Source organism: Staurois parvus, unplaced genomic scaffold (assembly GCF_062004578.1).
Source record: "Staurois parvus isolate SC_StPar_1 unplaced genomic scaffold, SC_StPar_1.0 ptg000176l, whole genome shotgun sequence".
Classification (NCBI taxonomy): Eukaryota; Metazoa; Chordata; class Amphibia; order Anura; family Ranidae; genus Staurois; species Staurois parvus.
Window position 1 is genome coordinate 1,473,309 of NW_028317972.1, and position 24,297 is coordinate 1,497,605.

Here is a 24,297-nt window from a genome sequence, read left to right on the forward strand (position 1 = left end):
AATTTTAGTTTCTGGGACAGAACCAACCAAGACAGGGGCTTTTGGAGGAGGCTGCAGGCTAGCCTCTTGTCTACGGACTTTGATCCTGGCACCTGAGGGGGCTCTATTCTTTGGTGGGTGCCTGGGGGAACCTTTGGAGCAATTAACTTCAGATTCAAGTCTTTGTCTCCCCAAAACACAGACTCTGAACTGGAGGACCAGGATACAAATTTGGGGTCTCTGTGCCTAGACTAACATTGATTGCTTCAACCCCCCCTCCTTCCTAGACTCAGAGACAAAATGTTGATATTATCAGCTCAAAACAACCTCATGCTGAGGACGCTTGCTTGATCTAATCTGTTTATTTAGGTGTTAAGTGTTTACCATCTTGTCCCATGTGCCTCCTAGGTGTGCATTCCCATTGCTAATTGAGTCACCTATTGTCTGTTGGTTAGCAAGTCCTTTTGGAGGTGCCTACATGATATGATTAGACTGATATCAGCTTCACCTTCTTATCTAATCAGTGTGGGATGTTTATCTCAATGTGTAACATTTGTTTTATTGTGGGAACTGCCCCCCCCCCCCCCCGATTCTGAACTATATAAAAACCTGTGTTCATGTTCAATAAAGTAGTTCCTGTTTGGCATCTAAGCTAGTGTCGCCTAGTCTTGGGTGCAATGCCCAGGTAAAATACTTTGGTCCTGTGTCCCAGCAGCAAGGAAGCAGTTCTCTGACGGAGTCACCCAATTGTGGTGACAGGCATTCCGTCACAGTGTCATTTTAAACAGAACAAATTACAGAATAAAATGTATACCTTTCATCTACAGTACCACTATTTATTTTTAAACTGTGATTTTAAAAATGTGTGTTTTCCTTGTTATATTTTCTAAGGATTAAAATTTTTTTTTTTTTTGCAAGACAATAATACTGTGTGTGTTGAAAAGTATGCATACCCCGGCATGAAGCCATTTATTACCAGATTGTAGTTTGGCTCCTTTTTAAAAAAATAACAGAAATCACCAAAATGTCCTGTTCAAAAGTTTACATATCCTGGAATGTCTGGCCTTGGTACAGACACACAAATGTTAAAATGGTTAATTTCTCATATCTGTGGCATTATAAATTGCAATTATTATTGCTGTATAAATAGTCAATGAGTTAGTTAGCTTTCACATGGATGCTCTGAGCAGGCTAGAAACTGAGCCATGGGGAGCAGAAAAGAAAGGTCAAAAGACCTGCATAACAATGTAATGCATCAACAGGGGCGGATTGACAACTCATGGGGCCCCCAGGCAATAGGGGATCAATAGGGCCCCTGTGTCCTTGCCCAAACTCAAAAAAGCCTATGAAAAAGGTACCAGGGGCTTCTCATGGGGCCACCTACTGACCCCGCGCCCTCAGGCAGTGCCCGAGTTTCCAAGTGGTCAGTCCGCCCCTGTGCATTAGGTAACCTCAGGAGAAATACAGGCTGCTCTGGAAAAAGACAGTGGGGTTGTTTCAAGGAGCACAATACAATGATACAATGCACAAAAATGAGCTGCATGGCCAAGTTGCCTTTACTGCACCAATGCCACAAAAAAGCCTGGTTACAATATGCCTGACAGCGCTGACATGCCTCACAGCTTCTGGAACACTGAAATATGGAGTGACAAGACCAAAATAGAGCTTTATGGTCACAACCAGGAGCGCTATGTTTGGAGAGGGGTCAACAGCGACAAAAATACCATCCCAAATGTGAAGCATAGTGGTGGCTCACTGATGTTTTGTGGGTGTGTGAGCTTTAAAAGGCATAGGAAATCTTGTGAAAATTGATGGCAAAATGAATGTGGCATGTTATCACAAAATACTGGCAAACAATTTGCATGACCTTTGAAAAGGCTGAAAATGGCTGAAAGATTCAATCTGATTTGCGCAAAGCCCCATTCACATATCACTTAGCGGGAGAGCAGGTTCTCACTAGAAATTTTAAAAGAACAATTCACATGAGTTTTCATGTATCACGCATAGGGCAGCCCATTCACTTGAATAGACTATCCTATACGCATTTGCTGCAGCAAAAAATCTCAGGGCGCACATTTTGGCACTGAGCCAGGAGCAAATTTACACACGTGACAACTGCAGCAAAAATCACACTACGTTTGGGGTACCATTACGGATGAATGACACCCAAATGCGTGTCATGCGTTTTACCACAAATTTGGAATTGTGGGCAGCATTGCGCTGATTCTGCCCATGGCTCCTAATCGCCTAAATAAATGGAGCCTAAATGTTAAGAAGATTGAGTTTTGTTTGTTCAGTTTATCCCCATAAAGAAAAGATATTCCAGTAGCAATCTGAGTGGCTTTATATTTTTGTCTGTAACTGCTGAGCACTGACCCCCAATTCCTGTGCAATTGATTCCCAGTTGACAAAGTTATGATCCTTTGCTATCTCCTTCAATTTTTGGATCTCTTCTTCTGACCAGACTTCTTTGTTGACGTGTGGGTGCTCAAAATTCTGCCAAATTCTGCACAGCCGGTCCGGGGTGTGATTTCCTTCAAACTAGACAGGGATTATTGGGTGCAAACACAGAAAATTGTTAAAAAGCACGTAAAGTGAGCCTATCAGTAAGCTAAATGAATGAACTATTCCCAGACATCATCCTAAAAGCCGTTCCTTTTCTCTTCACATTTTGGGGCTCTAAGAAACCCTAAACTTGGGTAAGCAGTGTATGCCGATTCCAACAGCGTTGGAATTCTACTGTTACCAACCAGCATCTGAAAATGCAATGTGACCACCTTGGAAACCTATAAAGGGGAATTAGTACTGTGGCCCTGAATGCTAGGGAAACTCTCTGGGACACCCAGGAGAAGATTGCAGGCAACAAAGGAAATGGGAAAACATGTAGTCATGTGATCTCTTTCAGAAAGGAAAATCAAAGCTCTGAACGCCTTATGATTCTCTTTTGCAGATATCACACAACCAATGTTCAAGTGACCAAAATTTTGAAATGCTAAGTCTATAACTAACAACAATTTTCAGGTACCACATCCCGTAATCTGTATAATAAACAAAGAGAAAGAGTGGGATTCTCTGGGCACCAATTGACAACACAATTACATGTTTAATGTTTTTTTTTTACAAGTAAAAAAAAGATTGATTATATATATATATATATATATATATATATATATATATATATATATATATATATATATATATATACACACACACACACACACATACATACACACACACACACACACACACACGCATACATACATACATACACACCCACACATATGGACCAATCTACATTTTATTTCATCACTTACTGCCTGGATTAGTTGAGTCCCGTCTGGCAAAATATCTTCAGATGGAGATTTGGGACCTCAACGTGTTTCAGCTCTTAAAAGAGCCTTCAGCAGGAGGAAAAGATATGCTCGGAAATACAAGTGCATATGGATAAATACCACATATAAAATATGGCCATTAAAGTCATAAAGGCTACTTTATATACTCAAAAAAGATACAATATAAAATATAAATAATTAAAAAATATAAATGTATATAAATATACAAATGGAGAGAAGCAGGTCCTATATGGAGACCCTCCAAGGGAATCAGGTGAAGTGCAAGAAGGATGAACCAATTAATATGGCATGAAAAGACAAAAGACCTGGTAGGAAAGAATAATGATCATTTAAGTCCCAATATTGCACCAAGGATTCTTAGATTTAATAAAACTATATAAAATCACACTGATTACCTGCCAGAATTCAGGCATCAAAATGTAGGGCTTTCTGGATAGCCCGGGTGGTCCCAACAAATCCATAGAATAACAGAACTGCATGCACCAAAGACTGACCACTCAACAAAGTCCCAAGGAGTACACAAAGAGTAAACTCATTGCCATGGCATGGAGAAGCACAAAAACCTGATAATAAAAATATAATATCATAAACCCTACTAATTAAGCATTGGTTGTTAGCTAAATACAGCAACGAAAGATAATGTGGAGTTCTGCTTACTTACACTATCTTAATCCCTACTAAACCTTTGCCGTAATTGCAATGGTGATGACAAATTTAAGGCTGCAGATGAACTAAGAGGTAGTTTATTAGAGCGGGGGTACTCTAGAATGTGTTTGTGAAAGGCCTATAATAAAGCTTTGCAGCACTCCCATACGATGTGTTGTTTAAAAATAAGATGAACAATCTTAAAGAACAACTGCTAAGAATTATTCCTTCTTATAACAACCAACACTCATTGGTACGTAAATATATTAGGAAATACTGGCATCTGCTAAACGTCTTACCCCAAGGTTTCTCAAATTGTCCCTACTGAACCATTAATTACATATCGTAGATTGCCTTTGTTAAAGGATAAAATAGTTTCTAGCACTTTTGTTCTAGACAGCCTAAAAAAACCTGGATTACCTAGGGGATTTTCCCTTGTGGAAAGTACAATTATTGTCAATTTATAGGCCCCAAAGGGAATTTGATATTGCCCAATGGTCAGACTTTTTATCCTAAGGATTTTGCTGACTGTCAAACCAAGGGAGTCATCTATTTGATGACTTGTCCCTGTGGGTCTTTCTATATTGGCAAGACCATTAGGGAATTATGGAGAAGGGTGAAGGAACACATCAATTCCGCAACTACAGGAAATTTATACTCTCCTCTTGGATGACATGTTGTGCAAGTACACAACTATCATATGCCCAATCTACGCTTCTGGGTTTTTCCCAATACCAAGGGCGGGGATTGGAATAAACTCATTCTCCAACATGAATTCCGTTGGATTCACAGACTTTGGACCACACAATGGCCTGGTTTGAATGATATTTTGTGTTTCAGTCCATTTTTGGACAGCTTTATCTCAGGCAAATTTGAACATTTAATGTAATTTAAATTCAACCAAATTGATTAAACTTTGGACAATCTGATCTTTCCCCCCGTTTTTTTTCAAAATATGCAAACGTTGATTATATACACTATATTGCCAAAAGTATCGGGACACCCCTCGAAATCATTGGATTCAGGTGTTCCAATCACCTCCATGGCCACAGGTGTATAAAATTAAGCACCTAGGCATGCAGACTGCTTCTACAAACATTTGTGAAAGAATGGTTCGCTCTCAGGAGCTCAGTGAATTCAAGAGTGGTACCGTGATAGGTTGCCACCTTGGCAATAAGTCCATCCATGAAATTTTCTTGCTACTATATATGTCACGGTCAACTGTTAGTGGTACTATAACAAAGTGGAAGCAACTGGGAACAACAGCAACTCAGCCACAAAGGTTTGGAGGAACTTGACTGGCCTGCACAGAGTCCTGACCTCAACTCGATAGAACACCTTTGGGATGAATTAGAGCGGAGACTGTGAGCCAGGCCTTCTCGTCCGACATCGGTGCCTAACCTCACAAATGCCCTTCTGGAAGAATGGTCAAACATTCCCATAGACACACTCCTAAACCTTGTGGGCAGCCTTCCCAGAGGAGTTGAAGTGGTTTTAGCTGTTAAGGGTGGGCCAACCCTACGGACTAAGACTGGGATGCCATTAAAGTTCATGTGCGCGCAAAGGCAGGCGTCCCAATACTTTTGGCAATATATGTATATATTGTTTCATTTAATATTTTGTTACTCCATATGTATCTTGTATGTGGGTGTTATTCACAGTGTTTGTAAGTGTAAACACTGATGCATGTTCCTTTAATTTTCACATGGGCCCCCTTTCGAGATCTGGCTGGGTGCACTCATGGTGATGGAAGCAGGCTGGATGTTCAGGCCGCACACATGGCAGCTCATGTCTGATTGGGTGGGCAGGGAGGACACAAGGGGTGGTTTCTCCTATAGGAGACCTCTCCTCTTTTGGTTACCCACATGGCTTTAATGAGTGAATTACCGAATGATTGTAATTGGCTGATCTGAAGCAGCTGCCCACTCTGCTTGGCCCTTATTAAGGAGTCAGTTTTTGGTGTATTCAATGCTGTCCTTGCCATGGATCGGTTTAGGACCATCAAAGCGGTCCAGAAACCCCTACACCCTGATGTTTGAACATTGGCAGGTACGTAAGCAGAACTCCACATGCTCTTTCCTTGCTGTATTTAGTTAATAACCCATGCTTAATGAGTAGGGTTTAGGATATCATATTTTTATTATTAGGTTTTTGTGCTTCTCCATGCCATGGCAATGGGTTTACTCTTTGTGTACTCCTTGGGTCTCTGTTGAATGGTCAGCCTTTGGTGCATGCAGTACTGTTTTTGCTACGGACTTGTTGGGACCACCCAGGCTATCCAGAAAGCCCTACATTTTGATGCCTGAACTCTGGCAGGTAATTAGTGTGATTTTATACAGTTCTATTAAATCTAAGAATCATTCGTCCTATATTGGGGCTTTAATGATCATTATTCTTTCCTGCCAGGTCTTTTGTCTTTTCAGGCCATATTAATGGGTTCATCCTCCCTGCACTTCACCTGATTCCATTGGACATGCATATCTCGATTTGATTTTATATTGTATCTATTTTGGGAATGTAAAGTTTCCATTATGGTTTTAATGGCCATACTTTTATATTCAAGGTATATGTATTTATTTATCCATATGCACTTATGTTTCAGACCATATATTTTCCTTCTGATGAAGGCTCTAAGAGCTGAAACGAGTTGAGGTCTCAAATCTCCCTCTGACGATATTTTGCCAGATGGGACTCAACTAATCCAGTCAATACGTGATGAGATAAAATATAGATTGGTCTATACAGTTGTGTCCAAAATTATTCAACCCCCACTGAAATTGAGTGTTTTGGCCAGTTTGACATTGCTTTTGATCATTCAGTCATCTTGCTTACATTTACATTAAAGAGGCACTTGTAGGTCAGACAAATATAACATAACAGTTATAATGAAATAACCACAAATGTCTTTTCTGTGCTCACAGCATTATCAGTTTTATTCAACCCCCAAGTGACATTCAATCTTAGTACTTAGTACAGCATCCTTTTACAGTTATAACAGCTTTTAAACGTGAAGCATAGCTTGACACAAGTGTCTTGCAGCGATCTACGGGTATCTTCGCCCATTCTTCATGGGCAAAGGCCTCCAGTTCAGTCACATTCTTAGGCTTGCGCACTGCAACTGCTTTCTTTAAGTCCCACCAGAGGTTCTCAATCGGATTTAAGTCTGGTGACTGCGATGGCCACTCCAAAATGTTCCAGCCTTTCCTCTGCAACCATGCTCTAGTGGACTTGGAGGTATGCTTGGGATCATTGTCCTGTTGAAAGGTCCAACGTCTCCCAAGCCTCAGGTGTGTGACGGACTGCATCACGTTTCCATCCAATATCTCCTGGTACTGAAGAGAATTCATGGTACCTTGCACACGCTGAAGCTTCCCTGTACCTGCAGAAGCAAAACAGCCCCAAAGCATGATTGACCCTCCACCATGCTTCACAGTAGGCAAGGTGTTCTTTTCATCATAGGCCTTGTTCTTCCTCCTCCAAACATAGCGTTGATCCATGGGCCCAAACAGTTCTAATTTTGTTTCATCAGTCCACAGAACACTATCCCACAACTTTTGTGGTTTGTCCACATGGCTTTTGGCATACTGCAGTCGACTCTTCTTATTCTTTGGAGACAGCAAGGGGGTACGCCTGGGAGTTCTGGCACGGAGGCCTTCATTACGCAGTGTGCGTCTTATTGTCTGGGCTGAAACTTCTGTACCCACATCTGACAAATCTTTTCTCAGTTCCTCAGCAGTCACACGGGGACTTCTCTCCACTCTACGCTTCAGGTAGCGCACAGCAGTCGAAGTCAGCATCTTCTTTCTGCCACGACCAGGTAGCGTTTCAACAGTGCCCTTTGCCTTGAATTTGCGAATGATGCTTCCTAAGGTGTCTCTTGGTATGTTTAACATCTTTGCAATCTTCTTATAGCCATTGCCCTTCCTGTGAAGAGAAATCACCTCTTCTCTTGTCTTCCTGGACCATTCTCTTGCCTTCACCATGTTTGTAACCACACCAGTAAATGTCTAGAAGGAGCTGAGTATCACAGTCATTTTAAAGCTGCCTAATTGGTGCTTATTATGCTTGATTGCTGCTCGGTGACATCCACAGGTGTTTTCAATACCTGATGGAAAGCACCTGTATGAACCTCTGTTCTTCAGAGTGGTAGTCTTTAAGGGGTTGAATAATTGTGGCAATGAAGAAACCACATAAGAACCATTTACTACTGTATTACATAAACAATTGATGTCATTTTAGTTGCATTTGGGTAGTTACAACGTCCTTGTAGGATTTGATTCTGAATACAATTCCAAATGTACACTATAGTCCCTAAACCCCTTTACAGCATTGGGGGTTGAATAATTTTGGACACAACTGTATGTCTGTTATATATACACAATCTTTTTTTTAATGTCAATAAAAATACCAAACTTTTTTATTTCAATTGTGTTGCCCTTTGGTGCACAGAAAATCCCACCCTTTCTTTGTTTATGGTCAAGTGACCAGCATTATTTTGGACTAAGCTTCGAGCCAGTTCCCTGCATACATACAACATGTTTTTATCTCATCTCTGTATTTGTATAGCTGAGATACCATTGCTCAACCATATGGACATACTAAGCCATTCAAATCATCCTCCTTCCCAAAGCAGATTACACAATAATGTTCCTACCAAAGTCGGACACACTATAAATATTCCTGTTATTTTATAGCTAAATAAAGAACACCAACCTATTTACTCAGAGGAGTATACATCTGAATATCAGTATTAAAGTGGGACACACATCTGATCCAAATCTTGTGTTTTTGAATTGTTGGAGGGAACCAGAGATGTGTTAGAAGCCCATACCAATTTGGAAAAACATGTATACTCCATGCAGACAAACCCAAACTAAAAAGGACCCAGAATGGCAATAATACCAGATTCCATTGCTGAACAATGAAACACCATTTTACAATTCTATATACTCTTCTGAACAATTTGAAAGCATTCTTATTTATACTAGCAATAAAGCAGGTCCATAGTCTGATATATGTAAGCTTTTGCTATTTAGAGAACAACATTTAACAACAAGACCACTTACATTGATGTTGGCTATTTTGTCCCAATCATGGGAATCAGTTCTCTGTCCCAGCAACACATCCTCTTTAAGTTGGCTAAAAATAAAATTTAAAAAAAAGCAATGAATAAAAAGGAATTTGAAGTACTAAAGCCTCACATAAACATTGATTTTTTTTTTGTTATTTATTTCAGGAGCTCTCTGACCTTTGCTGAAAACTCCTACTATGTACATCGGGTGCCTTACTCCTAGTTTCAAGAAAACAAAATCAAGGAAAGATATTAAGTTTTGGTGTTGTGCCCACTCTGCTGTGTCATTTACAAAGCACAGCATAACATCATCATTGTGCTGTGCTTTGTGAGTGGGGGAGCAGAGTCAGGGGTCACAGGAACCAGAAATGGTGTCATTCATAGACACCATTCATATGAAGAAAGGAACCTGAAATGTGGCGTAATAAAAATTAAAAATGTTAATGTGAGTATTAATGATTTATGAAAAACAAAAATAGCTGTGCATGTAGCTGGGCTACATGCTAAAAAATATAGCAAAGGGTTACAATGAAATGCCTACTTTCCTTAACTGCAATGTAAAATATAAAATTAAATATTTAAAATATAAAGTGAAATATAAAATGAAATGTAAAATATAAAATGAAATGAAAACAGAACAAAAAATATATCAAAGTTGAAGCATTATCAAAATTGCAATAGGGAGGAAAAGATACACCTCCACCTTCACACCACTAAAACATATTTCACTGTAAGTCAGCCATTTAGGGTTCTGCTGCTCCATTTGATCATTCCTGTTGTTGGAAAGCCCACTGGAGAGGTCCCCACTATACATGGCTATGAAACCAGATGACATTATAAACTCAATAAGAGTGATTAAGCATGGCATATTGGGGGAAATAAGGCTTACTGTGCCATTAAAATGGCACAGGAAACTGATGCAAGTGGTGTGCCATGCATTAAAGTGAAAGACATATTTTACCTTAATGTATTCCCTGCATTAATGAAAAAAATGACCAAGTAGCTGTATCACCCCTCACCTACCTAAATACTTACCCGAGTTCTGTATCGATCCAGTGTTGTGCCCATCTGAAGCAGCACTTGTCCTCCCATTCTCACAGGCACAGAGACAACAATAGGAGCCATCGGCTCCTGCTGCTGTCATTCAAATCCAGTGAGGAGAGAACAGGAGGAAGGGGCCGAGCTACGCTGTGTGCGTCTTATGCATGCACACAGCCTGGCTTAAGAACAAGGCCGTAGGTGTGTCACCATAGAAAATGGCTTACTATGATGGCATACAGAGCCAAGAATGCCAGTGGAGGACCCTGGAAGGGAGGAGGTTCAGGGGCGCTTTCTGCAATATCACTGGGAAGGCAAGTATAACAAGTTTAATTAAAAAAAAAAAAAACTTCCCAAAAACTTTCCATTTCAGAGTGAAAATGAAACTGCGGGTTCCATGCCTGGTTAACTGATGTGAATGTACAATATACATGTAATCACTGAGTAAATTGACGGTGCTATATAAGTACCTATAAAAAAGGGAACCTGACAGTTTTTAGTGTAGTAAACTGACGCAGCACTTTCCCAGACTGTACATAGCATATGGGATATGAACTGTCTTCCGGTAACCTGGCATCCAGCTCACATGCCTTTCACATCTTGCAGATCACATATAGTAGCTAAGCATAAAGGGGGCCAGCAGAGTGAGCTGGAGCAATTAGCTCCAGCTCTCCTGCTCTCTATGCTGTGTTTGGAGCTGATATGACATTGAAAATAGAGGAGATCACTCCTAATTAGCAAGGAGGCTTGTAACCCCTTTGATAATCAGGAGCAATATCCGCTTCATTTTCTAAGTTTAGAACAGTGATGCAGGCTTTATGCCTTTGCCACTCTTTGTTAACCCCCCCCCCCCCAATGTATATAGATCTGAGGAATTCTATTTGGGTGAAAATGCTGACCAAGTGCAATGTCATCTAATTAATGTAGTTATGATCTGCGGATATTCCACTGCATCAGGCCTATTAAAGCTTTAGTTGTTCTTCAAAGTAACGGAAACATTTTAAATTCTTACTTGATATCGTCTATTTCACGCTCAGCTTCTTGAATCTGCTTTGCTAAAATTTTCTTCTCAATATCGCTCTTGGCACTAACTTGCTTCTGCTGTAGATATTCTACCCTGCAGAGAATCATTCCCAGTCAATTCTTACAAGGAATCCATTTTATACTTCAATATTTTTATTAAAAAATTGGTATACAGTAGAATACAAAAATATAGCAGCAATTGCCACTTACATGGTGAAATGGAGTGCACAATCATATTCATAGAACAGTTAAGCATATGAAAGAAAAACATTATTAGACATTGGTGATATGTAAAAAGAACACCATCTCCACCACGTAGCAAACTGCCCATTAATCAATGAACCCAGATAATGCAACAGAAATGCACCAAAAGTATACAAACAATTCAAGAGAAGAGAAAAAGGAAATAAGAAGACAGAAAACATAACAAAATGACAAAAAAAAAAAAGGGGGGGGAGGGGGAATACCAAAGGGGGAGAGGAGATAGGGAGGGTCAGCTGCAGTACTTTTAAGTTATAGAAATATAACTGATCCACGGTTGCCACGTCACCTCAAATCTAGAGACATCATTATTGACAACGCTTGTAAGATTATCGTTTATCATTATCCAATTACGTTTTTGTTTAACCCCGTCTAGCGGGATCAGTGATTGTCTCCAACTTCTAGCTATGGTAATGCGTGCCGCCAGTAAGAGGTATAAAATTAATTTAGTCGATTTTTTGGGAATGTCAGCTGGTAGCAAGGAATCCATTTTAAATTCAGAAAACCTACTAGCTGCTTAAACAGAAACATTTTTTAGTATGTGTCACTGAAAAAACAAAAAAAAAAAAAACAATATACAGCTCCAAACATGACCTGAGAGCATTTAAAATGGTATTAAACAACAAACCATAAATTGTACATACTGCAGCTTACTAATCATTAGATATTGTGGGTGCATTAACTGTCTTTTTCTCAGGTTTTTTTGACTTGGTGATCTGGCCAGTAACACACCTCCTGTATTATGCTGCCTACACTCTGGATGAATGAACAGCAAAGACAACGTTGGACAGCAGCATTGCCAGTCTGGGAAGAGGGTAGTGTTACATGTACCAACAGATGTAAATACACTAACAAATTGAAGCCAAACTCCAGCTAAAAGCCATACATCAACCAAAATTCGACCGGTTCAACAGGGACCAGCTGAATTTTGATCCCTGTATGGGCAAGGCTGGTTGCACAGGAGTCAACCTACTAATTGAGTTCAGTGCAAGCGGCCTGTTGGAAAATTTCTGCACAATCTCCCAGCAGTCAGAATACAATAGCTCAGCAGGAGTGATTCCCCTGTTCACTTCAAGTGTGTGGATGGGAAATTTTTTTTTCATTCAACAGGATATCACACCAATAAGGTAATAATTCCACTCTCTCATCCTATAGATAAGCTCCTGGTGTTAGCCTGATGACAATGCAATAGGGCCTTACTGGCTGGCAATAAAAGCCCTCCTTCTCTCAGCAGAAGTAAACTATAGGAAACTAATATAAAGTCAAATTTTGACACACACACACACACACACACACACACACACACACACACACACACTTGCCAAAAGAATTGGGATACCCCTCCAAATCATCAGGTGTTCCAATCAGCTCCATGGACACAGGTGTATAAAATCAAGCACCTAGGTATGCAGACTGCTTCTACAAACAATTGTGAAAGAATGGGTCGCTCTCAGGAGCTCAGTGAATTCAAGTGTGGTACCGTGATAGGTTGCCACCTGTGCAATAAGTCCTTCCGTGAAATTTCCTTGCTACTAAATATTCCACGGTCAACTGTTAGTGGTATTATAACAAAGTGGAAGCAACTGGGAACAGCAGCAACTCAGCCATGAAGTGGTAGGCCACGTAAAATGACAGAGCACGGTCAGCGCATGCTGAAGCGCACAGTGTGTAAAAGTCGCAAACTGCCTGCAGGGTCAATAGCTAAAAGACCTCCAAACTTCGTGTGGCCTTCAGATTAGCACAACAGTGTGCAGAGAGCTTCATGGAATGGGTTTCTATAGCCGACCAGCTGCATCCAAGCCCTACAACACCAAGTGCAATAAAAATTGTCGGATGCAGTGATGTATACAACGCCGCCACTGGAATCTAGAGCAGTGGAGATGTGTTCTCTGGAGTGACAAATTACACTTCTTTGTCAGGCAATCCAATGGATGTGTCTGGGTTTGGCGGTTGTCAGAAAAACGGTACTTGCCTGACTGCATTGTGCCAAGTGTAAAGTTTGGTGGAGGGCGGATTATGGTGTGGGGTTGTTTTTCAGGGGTTGGGCTTGGCCCCTTAGTTCCAGTGAAGGGAACTCTTAAGGCGTCAGCATACCAAGACATTTTGGACAAATTCATGCTCCCAGTTTTGTCGGAACAGTTTCGGAATGGCCCCTTCCTGTTCAAACATGACTGCACACCAGTATACAAAGCAAGGTCCATAAAGACATGGATGAGTGAGTTTGGGGTGGAGGAACTTGACTAGCCTGTGCAGAGTCCTCACCTCAACCCGATAGAACAGCTTTGAGATGAATTAGAGCGGAGACCACAAGCCAGGCCTTCTCGTCTGACATCAGTGCCTGACCTCACAAATGCGCTTCTGGAAGAATGGTCAAACATTCCCATAGACACACTCTTAAACCTTGTGGACAGCCTTCTCAGAAGAGTTGAAGCTGCCTAATCTGCAAAGGGTGGGCCAACTCAATATTGAACCCTACAGACTAAGACTGGGATGCCATTAAAGTTCATGTGCATGTAAAGACAGGCATCCCAATACTTTTGTGTGTAATATATATATATATATATATATATATATATATATATATATATACACACACACACACACACACACATACATACACACACAGTAATATATACATACATGCGTTTAGTTTAAAAGGTCTAGTCTGTTACAGTGAGGAACAGAAGTATTTGAACACCCTGCAAGTTCTCCCACTTAGAAATCATGGAGGGGTCTGAAATTCACATTGTAGGTGCATTCCCACTCCGAGAGACAGAATTTAAAAAAAAATTCAGGATATCACATTGTATGATTTTTAAAGAATTTATTTGTCTTGCACTGCTGAACATAAGTATTTGAACACCTGAGAAAATCAGTGTTAATATTTGGTACAGAAGCCTTTGTTTGCAATTACAGAGCCTTTGTTTGCAATTACAACGTTTCCTGTAGTTCTTGACAGGGATTTTGGCCCAATCCTCCACACAGATCTCCTCTAGATCTGTCAGGTTTTGGGGCTGTTGCTGAGCAACACAGAGTTTCAGCTCCCTCCAAAGATGTTCTATTGGATTTAGGTCTGGAGACTGGCTAGGCCACTCCAGAGTCTTGATATGCTTCTTACGGAGCCACTCCTTGGTTATCCTGGCTGTGTGCTTTGGGTCGTTGTCATGTTGGAAGACCCAGCCACGACCCATCTTCAATGCTCTGACTGACGGAAGGAGGTTGTTGCTCAAAATCTCACAATAAATGGCCTCATTCATCATCTCCTTAATACAGTGCAGTTGTCCTGTCCGCTTCGCAGAAAAGCACCCCCAAAGCATGATGTTACCACCCCCATGCTTCACAGTAGGGATGGTGTTCTTGGGATGCAACTCATCCTTCTTTTTCCTCCAAACACGACGAGTGAAGTTTAGACCAAAAAGTTCTACTTTGGTCTCATCTGACCACATGACTTTCTCCCATGCCTCCTCTGGATCATCCAGATGGTCATTGGCAAGCTTCAGACGGGCCTGGACATGTGATGACTTGAGCAGGGGAACCTTCCGTGCAATGCATGATTTGAAACCATGACGGCGTAGTGTTATACCGACAGTGACCTTTGAAACTGTGGTCCCAGCTCTCTTCATGTCATTGACCAGCTTCCTCCCTTGTAGTTCTGGGCTGATTCCTCACCTTTCTTATCATCAGTGATACCCCACGAGGTGAGATCTTGCATGGAGCCCCAGTCCGAGGGAGCTGAGAGTCGTCTTTAGCCTCTTCCATTTTCTAACAATTGCTCTAACAGTTGATCTATTTTCACCAAGCTGCTTGGCAATTGCCCCGTAGCCCTTTCCAGCCTTGTGGAGGTCCACAATTTTGTCTCTGGTGTCTTTTGAAAGCTCTTTGGTCTTGCCCATGGTAGTAGTTGGCGTCTGACTGACTGTGGGGTGGACAGGTGTCTTTAAAGAGCTCAGACAGGTGCTACTAAGTTAGATTAATGAGTGGAGTAGAGGTGGACTTTTTAAAGGCACAGTAACAGGTCTTTGAGAGCCAGAATTCTTGCTGTTTCTTAGGTGTTCAAATACTTATGTTCAGCAGTGCAAGACAAATAAATCCTTTAAAAATCATACAATGTGATTTCCTGAATTTTTTTTTAAATTCTGTCTCTCAGAGTGGGAATGCACCTACAATGTGAATTTCAGACCCCTCCATGATTTCTAAGTGGGAGAACTTGCAAAATCGCAGGGTGTTCAAATACTTTTGTTCCTCACTGTATGGGCAGGAGATATTTCCCAAGAGATCTGCTGAGATGTAGAGCCATAGGGAATAAGTATACAAATAATAAATTGCATAGAAAGATCACTTTATTCACCTGTTACACACTTTACTTTGATATTTCAGTTTTTGCAAATAGAGAAAGGATAAACCACCTAGACTTTTACACCATGAAAACTGCTCTAAATAGGCAGAAATACAATACAATTATAATGCACTTGTTGCAAAACTTACTTAAGAATTTTGGGCTGCAGCATCCTCTGTAATTTATCACTGAAAATTGCTTTTCTCATTTCCAAAGTATCTGAGGGCTTCCCTGCAATACATGACACAAATGTTTATCAATGAAAAAAGTGCTTGTTAAGTTTCCAGTTAAGCCTCATGCACACTGCAGCTCAGAGAAATTTCTCCTACAGGAGTATGAGCTGTTTTTGAGCTTTAATTTTTCTTTGCCTGTTAACTCACTTCCATGTTAGCCTATGTGTCCATGCACACCATAGGTGTTTACAGGTTAGTGGGAGGAAGTAGACAGGCAGAAAAAAAAAAAAAATTCTGGTGCATTCAGGAACGGAGCTTTGGGGAATAAAAAACACTCAAAAGTAAAAAAAAAAAAAAAAAGTGAATTGGAGCACATTAAACGAGAGTTTCCACATTAATGCATTCTAATGGCCAGAATTCTGGCCAACAGAATGCATTAATGCCAGACACAGGAATGTGTGTTAACACGCATGGAAGCACATTAACCGCTTGTGGACCCGCCACAGTACATCTCTGAGACAGGTCGGCTCATACAGGCACAATCACATACTACACAATCACGTACACCGCGGGTTTCTTCCGGGTCAACACGTGCTTGGCCTGTGAAGACTGTACTGTCATTTGCTGCAGCACAAGCTGAACAGCGGGTTGCAGCCAATGATTTATGGCTAGGACTCACTGATCGGCTCAGCGAATGACAGAAGAGTGCTCTGTGTAGGTAAGCAATACAGAGCTCTCTTCAGATAGTATCAATGTGCCATTTTTTTTTCTCCCTGCAAAGCAGAGAATAAACACCAAAACATTGCTTAGTAAAACATCACAAGGTAAAGACACTAAGCATTGTTAGGCAAACATTTAACCCCTTAATTGCCCTAGATGTTAACCCCTTCTCAGCCAGTGCCATTAGTACAGAGACCATGTATATTTTTAGCACTGATCACTATATTAGTGTCACTGGAGATATCAGTGGCAGTTAATCAGTTCCCCCCAGCACCAGTTAATGTCAGACTGCCCCCCGCACTAACGGTTTCCCACTATAAGTTACTAATGGCCTCCATTACTAGTATAAAACAAATATTCCAGTATATATACACCATAGTTTGTAGACGCTATAACTTTCACACAAACCAATCATTATACACTTATTGAGATTTCTTTTACCAAAGACAAGTAGCAGAATATATTTTGACCAAAAATGTATGAGGAAATTATATTTTTTAAACATTTTTTTTATTGGACATGTTTTATAGCAGAAAATAGAAAATATATTTTTTTCATTTACATCACAAAAAATAAAAAACCCACTGGTGATCAAATACCAACAAAAGAAAGCTCTATCTGTGTGAAAAAGTTATATAAGTTTTGTTTGTATACAGCATTACATGACCGTGCAATCACCAATTAAAGTAGCGCAGTGCCGAACTGCAAAAAACATCCTGGTCATGAAGGGGTAAAATCTTCCAGAGCTAAAATGGTTAACATGCATGCAAAAGGTGGATTTTTACCAGGCTTTTGATTCTGAAAAGTCATGTAGAGAAAAAAATGTTTTTTGTGCTTTACAGTGTGCATGGATCTGAGAGTTTAAATAGTTAGAACCCGTTAGGTTCTTTTTAGCAGATTCCCCTATATTTTTTGTCCTGGAGACACAACATGAAACAAGCAGAAATTGGTGAGAAATCCCCTTTTATTGACAGCTATCACTGGAACAGATGTCCACATTAGAAGATTTCTCCATCCTTTTGATCCAGTAACCACTGTAAAATTTTGAATTTCCCATCACTATCTGTGCTTCGGACAATGGCCAACAGGACTAATAAAGAGGGAGAATCCCTAAAATGAAACTTAAAAATAGAAAAGTAAAATGACTCAAGACAGGAGGGGGAGAGAGAGAGAGAGAGAGAGATTAAAAAGAAAAAAAGAGGCAGAAAAAAAAAGGGAGAATGGATGAAAGGCAGACAGATGGAAAGAGTGAGACAGACAAAAAGTGAAAGTATAGGAAAGAATGGAAGTAAGAATAAAGCTGGCCGTACATATATAGATTTTTTTTTTTCATCTGACTGCGGGTTGAAAGAGAAAAAAAAATTGAACAGATTCCTACATCCACACTAAATGGTGCAGATCAACAAATCTCCCACAGTAGCTATGGCATTCTGACAACCAGTGCTGCAGGCTGTAAAAATACCTGAATATCTGAGTGCAGTGCTGCTCAACTGAAAGTTTTCCGCCCAGCTCCTTTGATTTTTCATTCTGGATGTTGAGCAGGAGGGTGCCAACAGGGATGCTCACAGAGCGAGTTCCAGCCTGTTCATCAGGAACTGGCTGGAGTTTGCTCCATGTATAACCAGCTTTAGAGGAGAGAGGGAGGGAAAGAGTAGCTGAATTCAGTTACTTACAATTCCTGTGGGTCAGTTCTTGAAATGTTTTTACAATATGGGCACTTCTTTCTCTCATCTCTTGATTGGCTGGAGGCCCCTGGAAGGAAAGTTAAAGTAAAGTAATTCCATATTTACAGATCTTACACATATTTAATCAGATCACACCACACACTTTATTTGAGCCAGCCATACCCAACACCTCACATTCTGATATTGGCAGTAGTATCCCAGCTAATGCAAGTTGGTTGGTGAAAAATGAAAAATACCTACCACTCCAGTGACTTTATCCTTAAAGTATGGTTTCATGAAATGGCCCAAAGCAAGATTTAATGGGTAGGGTTTGGTGGTTCCAGCCCTTTGGGTCTTTCGGCCAGCGAGTTCCCACATTAGTTCCTCCTGAAATTGCAAGATTGATTTTCACATCTGTTATTTGCAAATGTTTTATTCAAAATTATTAACAGCAATACTTTTAAAATGGTAAAATTCTTGCTTCTGTAAAAGAATATAGACAGACAGGAGCCTTATGGAGAACAATAAGATAAAAGTCTCTCAACGCAGAGGGTGAGATTTATGTCCATTCTGGGCGATCAGTGAGACATAAGGGTAGATTTACTAAAACTGGTGCAGTTTTGCACGATAGCCAATCAGATTCTAATTTCAGCTTGTTCATTTAGGCTTTGACAAGAAAACCTGGAATATGACTGGTTTCTATTAAGAGCTGCACCAGATTTTGCACCATGCGGTTTTAGTAAATAACCCCCATAGTATTTGCTGCGCTTAAAAAGCTTCCTTGCCTTTTTTTTCATAGAAATATATACTTTTTTCCACTGGTTACCAGAACTTGCTGTTGCTCCAAGCTAAAAGTGTAGAGCACCTATAGATTGCTGATAACCAGTGGTAGTCAGCTTTCTTGATAGAGGAGGCCTCAAGTGCGGCTCCCAACATCACCAAAAGGGCCGCACATACAATTCAGTGTCAGACAGCAGTCACATAATAGGATATAGTCAGAGACCACGGGTATGATACCAGAGATGGTCAGAGCCCGCAGACATGATACAAGAGATGGTCAGAGCCCGCAGACATGATACAAGAGATGGTCAGAGCCCGCAGACATGATACAAGAGATGGTCAGAGCCCGCAGACATGATACAAGAGATGGTCAGAGCCCGCAGACATGATACAAGAGATGGTCAGAGCCCGCAGACATGATACAAGAGATGGTCAGAGCCCGCAGACATGATACAAGAGATGGTCAGAGCCCGCAGACATGATACAAGAGATGGTCAGAGCCCGCAGACATGATACAAGAGATGGTCAGAGCCCGCAGACATGATACAAGAGATGGTCAGAGCCCGCAGACATGATACAAGAGATGGTCAGAGCCCGCAGACATGATACAAGAGATGGTCAGAGCCCGCAGACATGATACAAGAGATGGTCAAAGCCCGCAGACATGATGCAAGAGATGGTCAAAGCCTGCAGACATGATACAAGAGATGGTAGGAGACCGCAAACATTATACAAAAGATGGTTAGAGACCACAGACATGATATAAAAGATGGTCATCGATGTCTATCACAGACATGATACAAAAGATGGTCAGAGACTGCAGACATGCTGCAGGAGAAGGTCAGATTAGTGCCTGCAGGGTTCTCATAGGCTGCACAAAAAGTTCCAAAGGTCACGGGTTGGGGATCAGGGTGATAGACAAAGGGGAAATGAAGGAAATTCACTTTGCCCTTGCAAAACTAACCAGCCTTTCTTTAGATCTGCCAGACAGCAGTTTGTACCAGATTCCCTAAAAGGATGCGGTCACAAAATACAATGCTTCCACTCAAGGCTTCATTGTAGCAGCAACCGGATGGGAAACTGGACATCCAGAGGCAGCTGGCAACCACTACTCTGTTGATTGGCTTATAGCTCATCATCACAGCGAATCATTTAGTGGAATACGAGATTGTTAGTTTTCAGAAATGATAATTGGGTGATGTGACCATGTTACATGTTGAACATCAGAGTAGCCTTAATGCTTTACAGCGCCGGAGGTCCAAGACCAACAAGGGCATTGCATTGTACGTTCTTCCTGATTCTGTTTTTGTTTATGCCCACAAACCACATTAATATTTCTGATTTAAATTTGTGTCTGAACAAACTGGCCCCAATGTTAGTCTATATGGCTGTAGGTGGTCATTGGGCTATATGCTCCTTCAGATCCAGAGACTGACGGTGTTCCACATACTCTGTAAAGTGCTTTAAATTAAACAAAAAAACAAGTTCCATAAAACAACCCTCTGACGTCACCAATGTCCCCACAATACCTGCTGCTCCTTATTCTGAGCAATTAACAATTCCAGTTCTTGCAGTTTCTCCTCTATTACTGCTTGGTACACAAGGTTCATCTGCAAGCACATCTCTGCCGAGTTCCCGCCATCTTCCCAGATGACATCATCCTAAGAGGAGTAGGAAAAATTTAATAGATTCAAAGGAAGATAGAATAGGCTAGCAGAGTACTAAGTGAATTATTGCTGATCTAAAACACACATTCACCTGATAACATGGAACAGCACATGGCACAATGTAAACAATTATTCTTACATTATTATAACCAAGCAAATTTATTTATAAGATTCATATCTTCCCCTAAATTGAGCTTTACTGATTTCATCTGACTCTTCCATTTGACAGCCAAAGTGAGAATGTCATTTAAAGGCTGACAGCTGTTGCCCTGTCAACTGCCTCCCTGCACCTAGGAGTGCATACCACTGTCAAATTAAAGAACAATGAGTGTGAAGTCAGGGATATGATAAAAGCAGCAATAGTGAGACTCTAGGTGACCTCTGACCCAAACTAAAGAGGAAAATTCAAAGTAAGTACAGTTAATTATAAAGACAAATCTAAAAACTTTACAAATATGTATTTCTGGGTCTGATTAAATATAAAGAATAGATGGATTAGAATCTGCAGACTTTTTTTCTTGCTTCCTGTGTCCCAGGAGTATCTGGGGTGGTACATCCTGGCCAGTCCCCAAGCAGGAGGCTTGGCATGGGCTCAGGACAGCGTTTAAGAGTGAAATAGCCTGCTCAGTGACAGGAGAGTTCGGGTAGAAGATGAATAAGTGAGAGGCTGGAGAATAGGAGCCTGGGAGGGGGCCCAGATGGGAAGAGGCTCACCTACAGGCAGTGGAGTTGGAATAGGAGAAAAGCTCAGGACTTCATCGGCCCCCAGAGCGAGAACCATCTATGGAGCAGGGAAAGAGCGCCCCACAGAAGGCCTGAGAGTAGCCACGAACGCACCATCTCGCAGACCAAGGACTGAGTGAGTAGACTTGCACCCCCTGGGTCAGTAAGGGGAAGGGGCACTCTAGTGGGAAACTGGATTAGGTGCTACCCGGGACTGCCTTATTTTTAAAGTGACAGACACTGGATCTCCTGCCCAGGGATTCACCCTGAACAGCTGGATAAAGAAGTATCTGGGTTGGTACATCAGGAGATGCTGGCTAGCTCTCCAGAAGATAATGTTTGCTGTAAAAGAGACTTGTTCTCAGTTGCCATTTCCCTTGGGCATCCCATACATCCCTCACCCCATCCAAGTTTAAATTCTCTTAATAAAAAAAAAAATAAGCTCAAGGACTGGTTATTGTCTCCTGGATGCAAGTCGGAATGGAAAATGCATGTTGCCTGGCTGTGCAGGACTATAGGGGGACCCAAATTTTCAGCAACTGCTACAGGTGTAGTGCTACAATAGCTTTAGACACCTCAGGAGGACTAATAAATAAAAGAATACATGCTATAATTTTAGGAGGGGTATTTGTCCTGTGTTTCCATCCAGTAATTAAAAAAAAAAAAAAAAACCACCACTTCCAGCAGCCACCTTTAAGCCAATATTTGTCTACTTGGCAGCTAACACACAATATTAGGCATAGAAATGTTAAATCAACATCACATGTATTTTCCTGTTTAGCCATGGCAATTCCTGAATACATATTTTTATTATATATACTGTTTATGTATCAATTAATTTATTTATCAAATACATATAATGTCCTACAATTAGGATACCAATTTAAACACTCAGTAGGAAAAAAAATAAACAGCTTACTGCCTGACAATCACCATCCAATTGTTCTTCAAGATCATCTGCAAAAAAAAAAAATGAATAAAATACAGGTAATGCATTCCTGTGAAAATAAAGTCAACCCTCACAATTATATCACTAATTTGTGCACAGAAAACACATAACAAAATATAAAACTTCCACTGCGCACGCACATTACATCATACAAACTGGTAATTAAAGTATAGGCAAAGACTATTTTACTAACGGCAAAACTTTTTTTTTTCGTTTTGGATATAGTGGAGAGGGATCAGAACTCCAGTCGGATTTTATTGCTGTCTGTGCCCCCATTAGGGAGATTCACCTTCTCTATTTGTCCTGTTCATTGAAAGAAAAAGTAAAACAAAATCCAAAAGTAATATAGGTGAAGTCTTCCAATTTGGACACTAGTTCTGGTGACCTGAGGGGTCCCCAGGGGATTCCTTTAATTTGCAGGGATTTCCTCTCAATTCCGGTTTGGCTATGGGGCAGGAATTGAAGGGAAATCTTTAAAAAAAAGACAAAAAAACAGACACGGGTTATAACCCTCCCTTGCCCTATCCAAAAAAAAAAAAGTTTTACCTATAGTTCTACTTTAACACAATACTAAAAAGGACAGAAAAGAAAGTAAGGGAGAATAATTCGGGAAAATTACAACTGTCATTAGAACAAGAGGTGAAAAAGGGAGACTCACTCTGGTGACAACAGTCGAAGGTGGAATTTTGGAAAGATTTCATCTAACTTCTTGTTCAGTACCTTTCAGCAATGGGGTTGTCAGGGTCCGCCGCGGCTCCGTCCCCGGCGCATGCGCGATAGCGGCGGCTCACGCCGGGACACAGGCACCAGATCCCGGCGGGCCGCGGCTGACAGGAGCAGTAGGAGCCGCGGGCGCGCCTCGGGCAACCAATGACAGCCCGGGGGCGCGTCCTGGGCGGCCAATGGCAGTGCAGGGCGCGATATTTAAAGATGCCCTGCACTGTCATAAATCGCCGCAAGGTCTGATCTGATACCTGTGTTTCCTGTGATTGTGACCCGGATTGTTTGACGTTCTGCCTGCTCCTGCCCTGACCCGGATTATCTGACTACGCTGCCTTCCCCTGTGATTGACCCGGATTGTCCCTGACTACGCTGCCTTCTCCTGTCCTGACCCCCGGCTTGTTTGACCATTCTGCGGACTGACCCCGGAACTGACCCAGCGTGCGACCTGACCACTCTCTGCCTACTGTCTCGGTACCACGCCATTTCCCACGGTGACAACCGCCGGTTTATCCTGCCAGGTCCTGCCGGCCTCCTCACATCTGACTCTACTCTGTCCTACTTCTATCCACGGAGGCTCCCTCTGCCACGGGTGGTATTGCTCGGAGGTCGTGACCTGGTCCCGGTTCTGCTCCAAGTCCATCCCCACCATCAGGGGCCCTGGTGAAAACGCAGACCGGGACTTAGACCCCACGCTCCGGGTGATTCCGCCTAGTGGGCTGCCAGAGGTGCCACCTGGCGGATCCGTAACAGGGGTCATGTGTTTGAATCCCACAAAGGATATTATATGCATGGAGTTTGCATTTTTACTTTTTTTCATTCTCCCACAATTAAAGGATAAGTTCATAAGTTCCACCCGTATCCAAGGTGGAACAAGTTCCCACTCCTGCCTCCTTCTCCTCCTGAGCCCTCCCCCCTCCCTGTGACAGCGGGCAGGGATCCTCTCCTGTACCCGCTGTCAGAATTTAAAAACAGCGAGACTATGTGGGTCTACGCCCACATGGCCGCATCATTCATTCATTTGTCCTATGTGAGGGGTCCTTTCCAGGGTTCAACAGGCAGACATATTGCTTAGGGAAATTTCTGACCATGCTCCTGTATTACTGCAGATTTCACTGTCCCAAAACTCCCAGGACAAATTGTGGAGACTTATCAGATTTTGGATTTCTGATCCTCAGGTAGATCTTGGCTTTCA

The 24,297-nt window shown here is 41.5% G+C and overlaps 1 protein-coding gene across 4 annotated transcripts in view; it reads right to left on the reverse strand.

The window, feature by feature from the left end:
- SNAPC4 (small nuclear RNA activating complex polypeptide 4) overlaps positions 1-24,297 on the reverse strand; it is an 88,185-nt gene that overhangs the window by 55,491 nt on the left and 8,397 nt on the right. For 3 of the 4 annotated variants that reach the window (XM_089677034.1, XM_089677033.1, XM_089677036.1), the window contains 8 exons: positions 22,353-22,390; positions 20,573-20,704; positions 18,525-18,650; positions 18,273-18,351; positions 15,856-15,937; positions 11,099-11,203; positions 9,044-9,116; positions 2,356-2,520 (listed from right to left, as the gene is read on the reverse strand). In XM_089677034.1, coding sequence (XP_089533160.1) covers positions 2,356-2,520; positions 9,044-9,116; positions 11,099-11,203; positions 15,856-15,937; positions 18,273-18,351; positions 18,525-18,650; positions 20,573-20,704; positions 22,353-22,390 — 800 coding nt within the window. Of the gene's footprint in view, positions 1-2,355; positions 2,521-3,293; positions 3,482-9,043; positions 9,117-11,098; positions 11,204-15,855; positions 15,938-18,272; positions 18,352-18,524; positions 18,651-20,572; positions 20,705-22,352; positions 22,391-24,297 lie in introns of those variants that run through there. The other variant, XM_089677037.1, reaches the window with a different exon arrangement.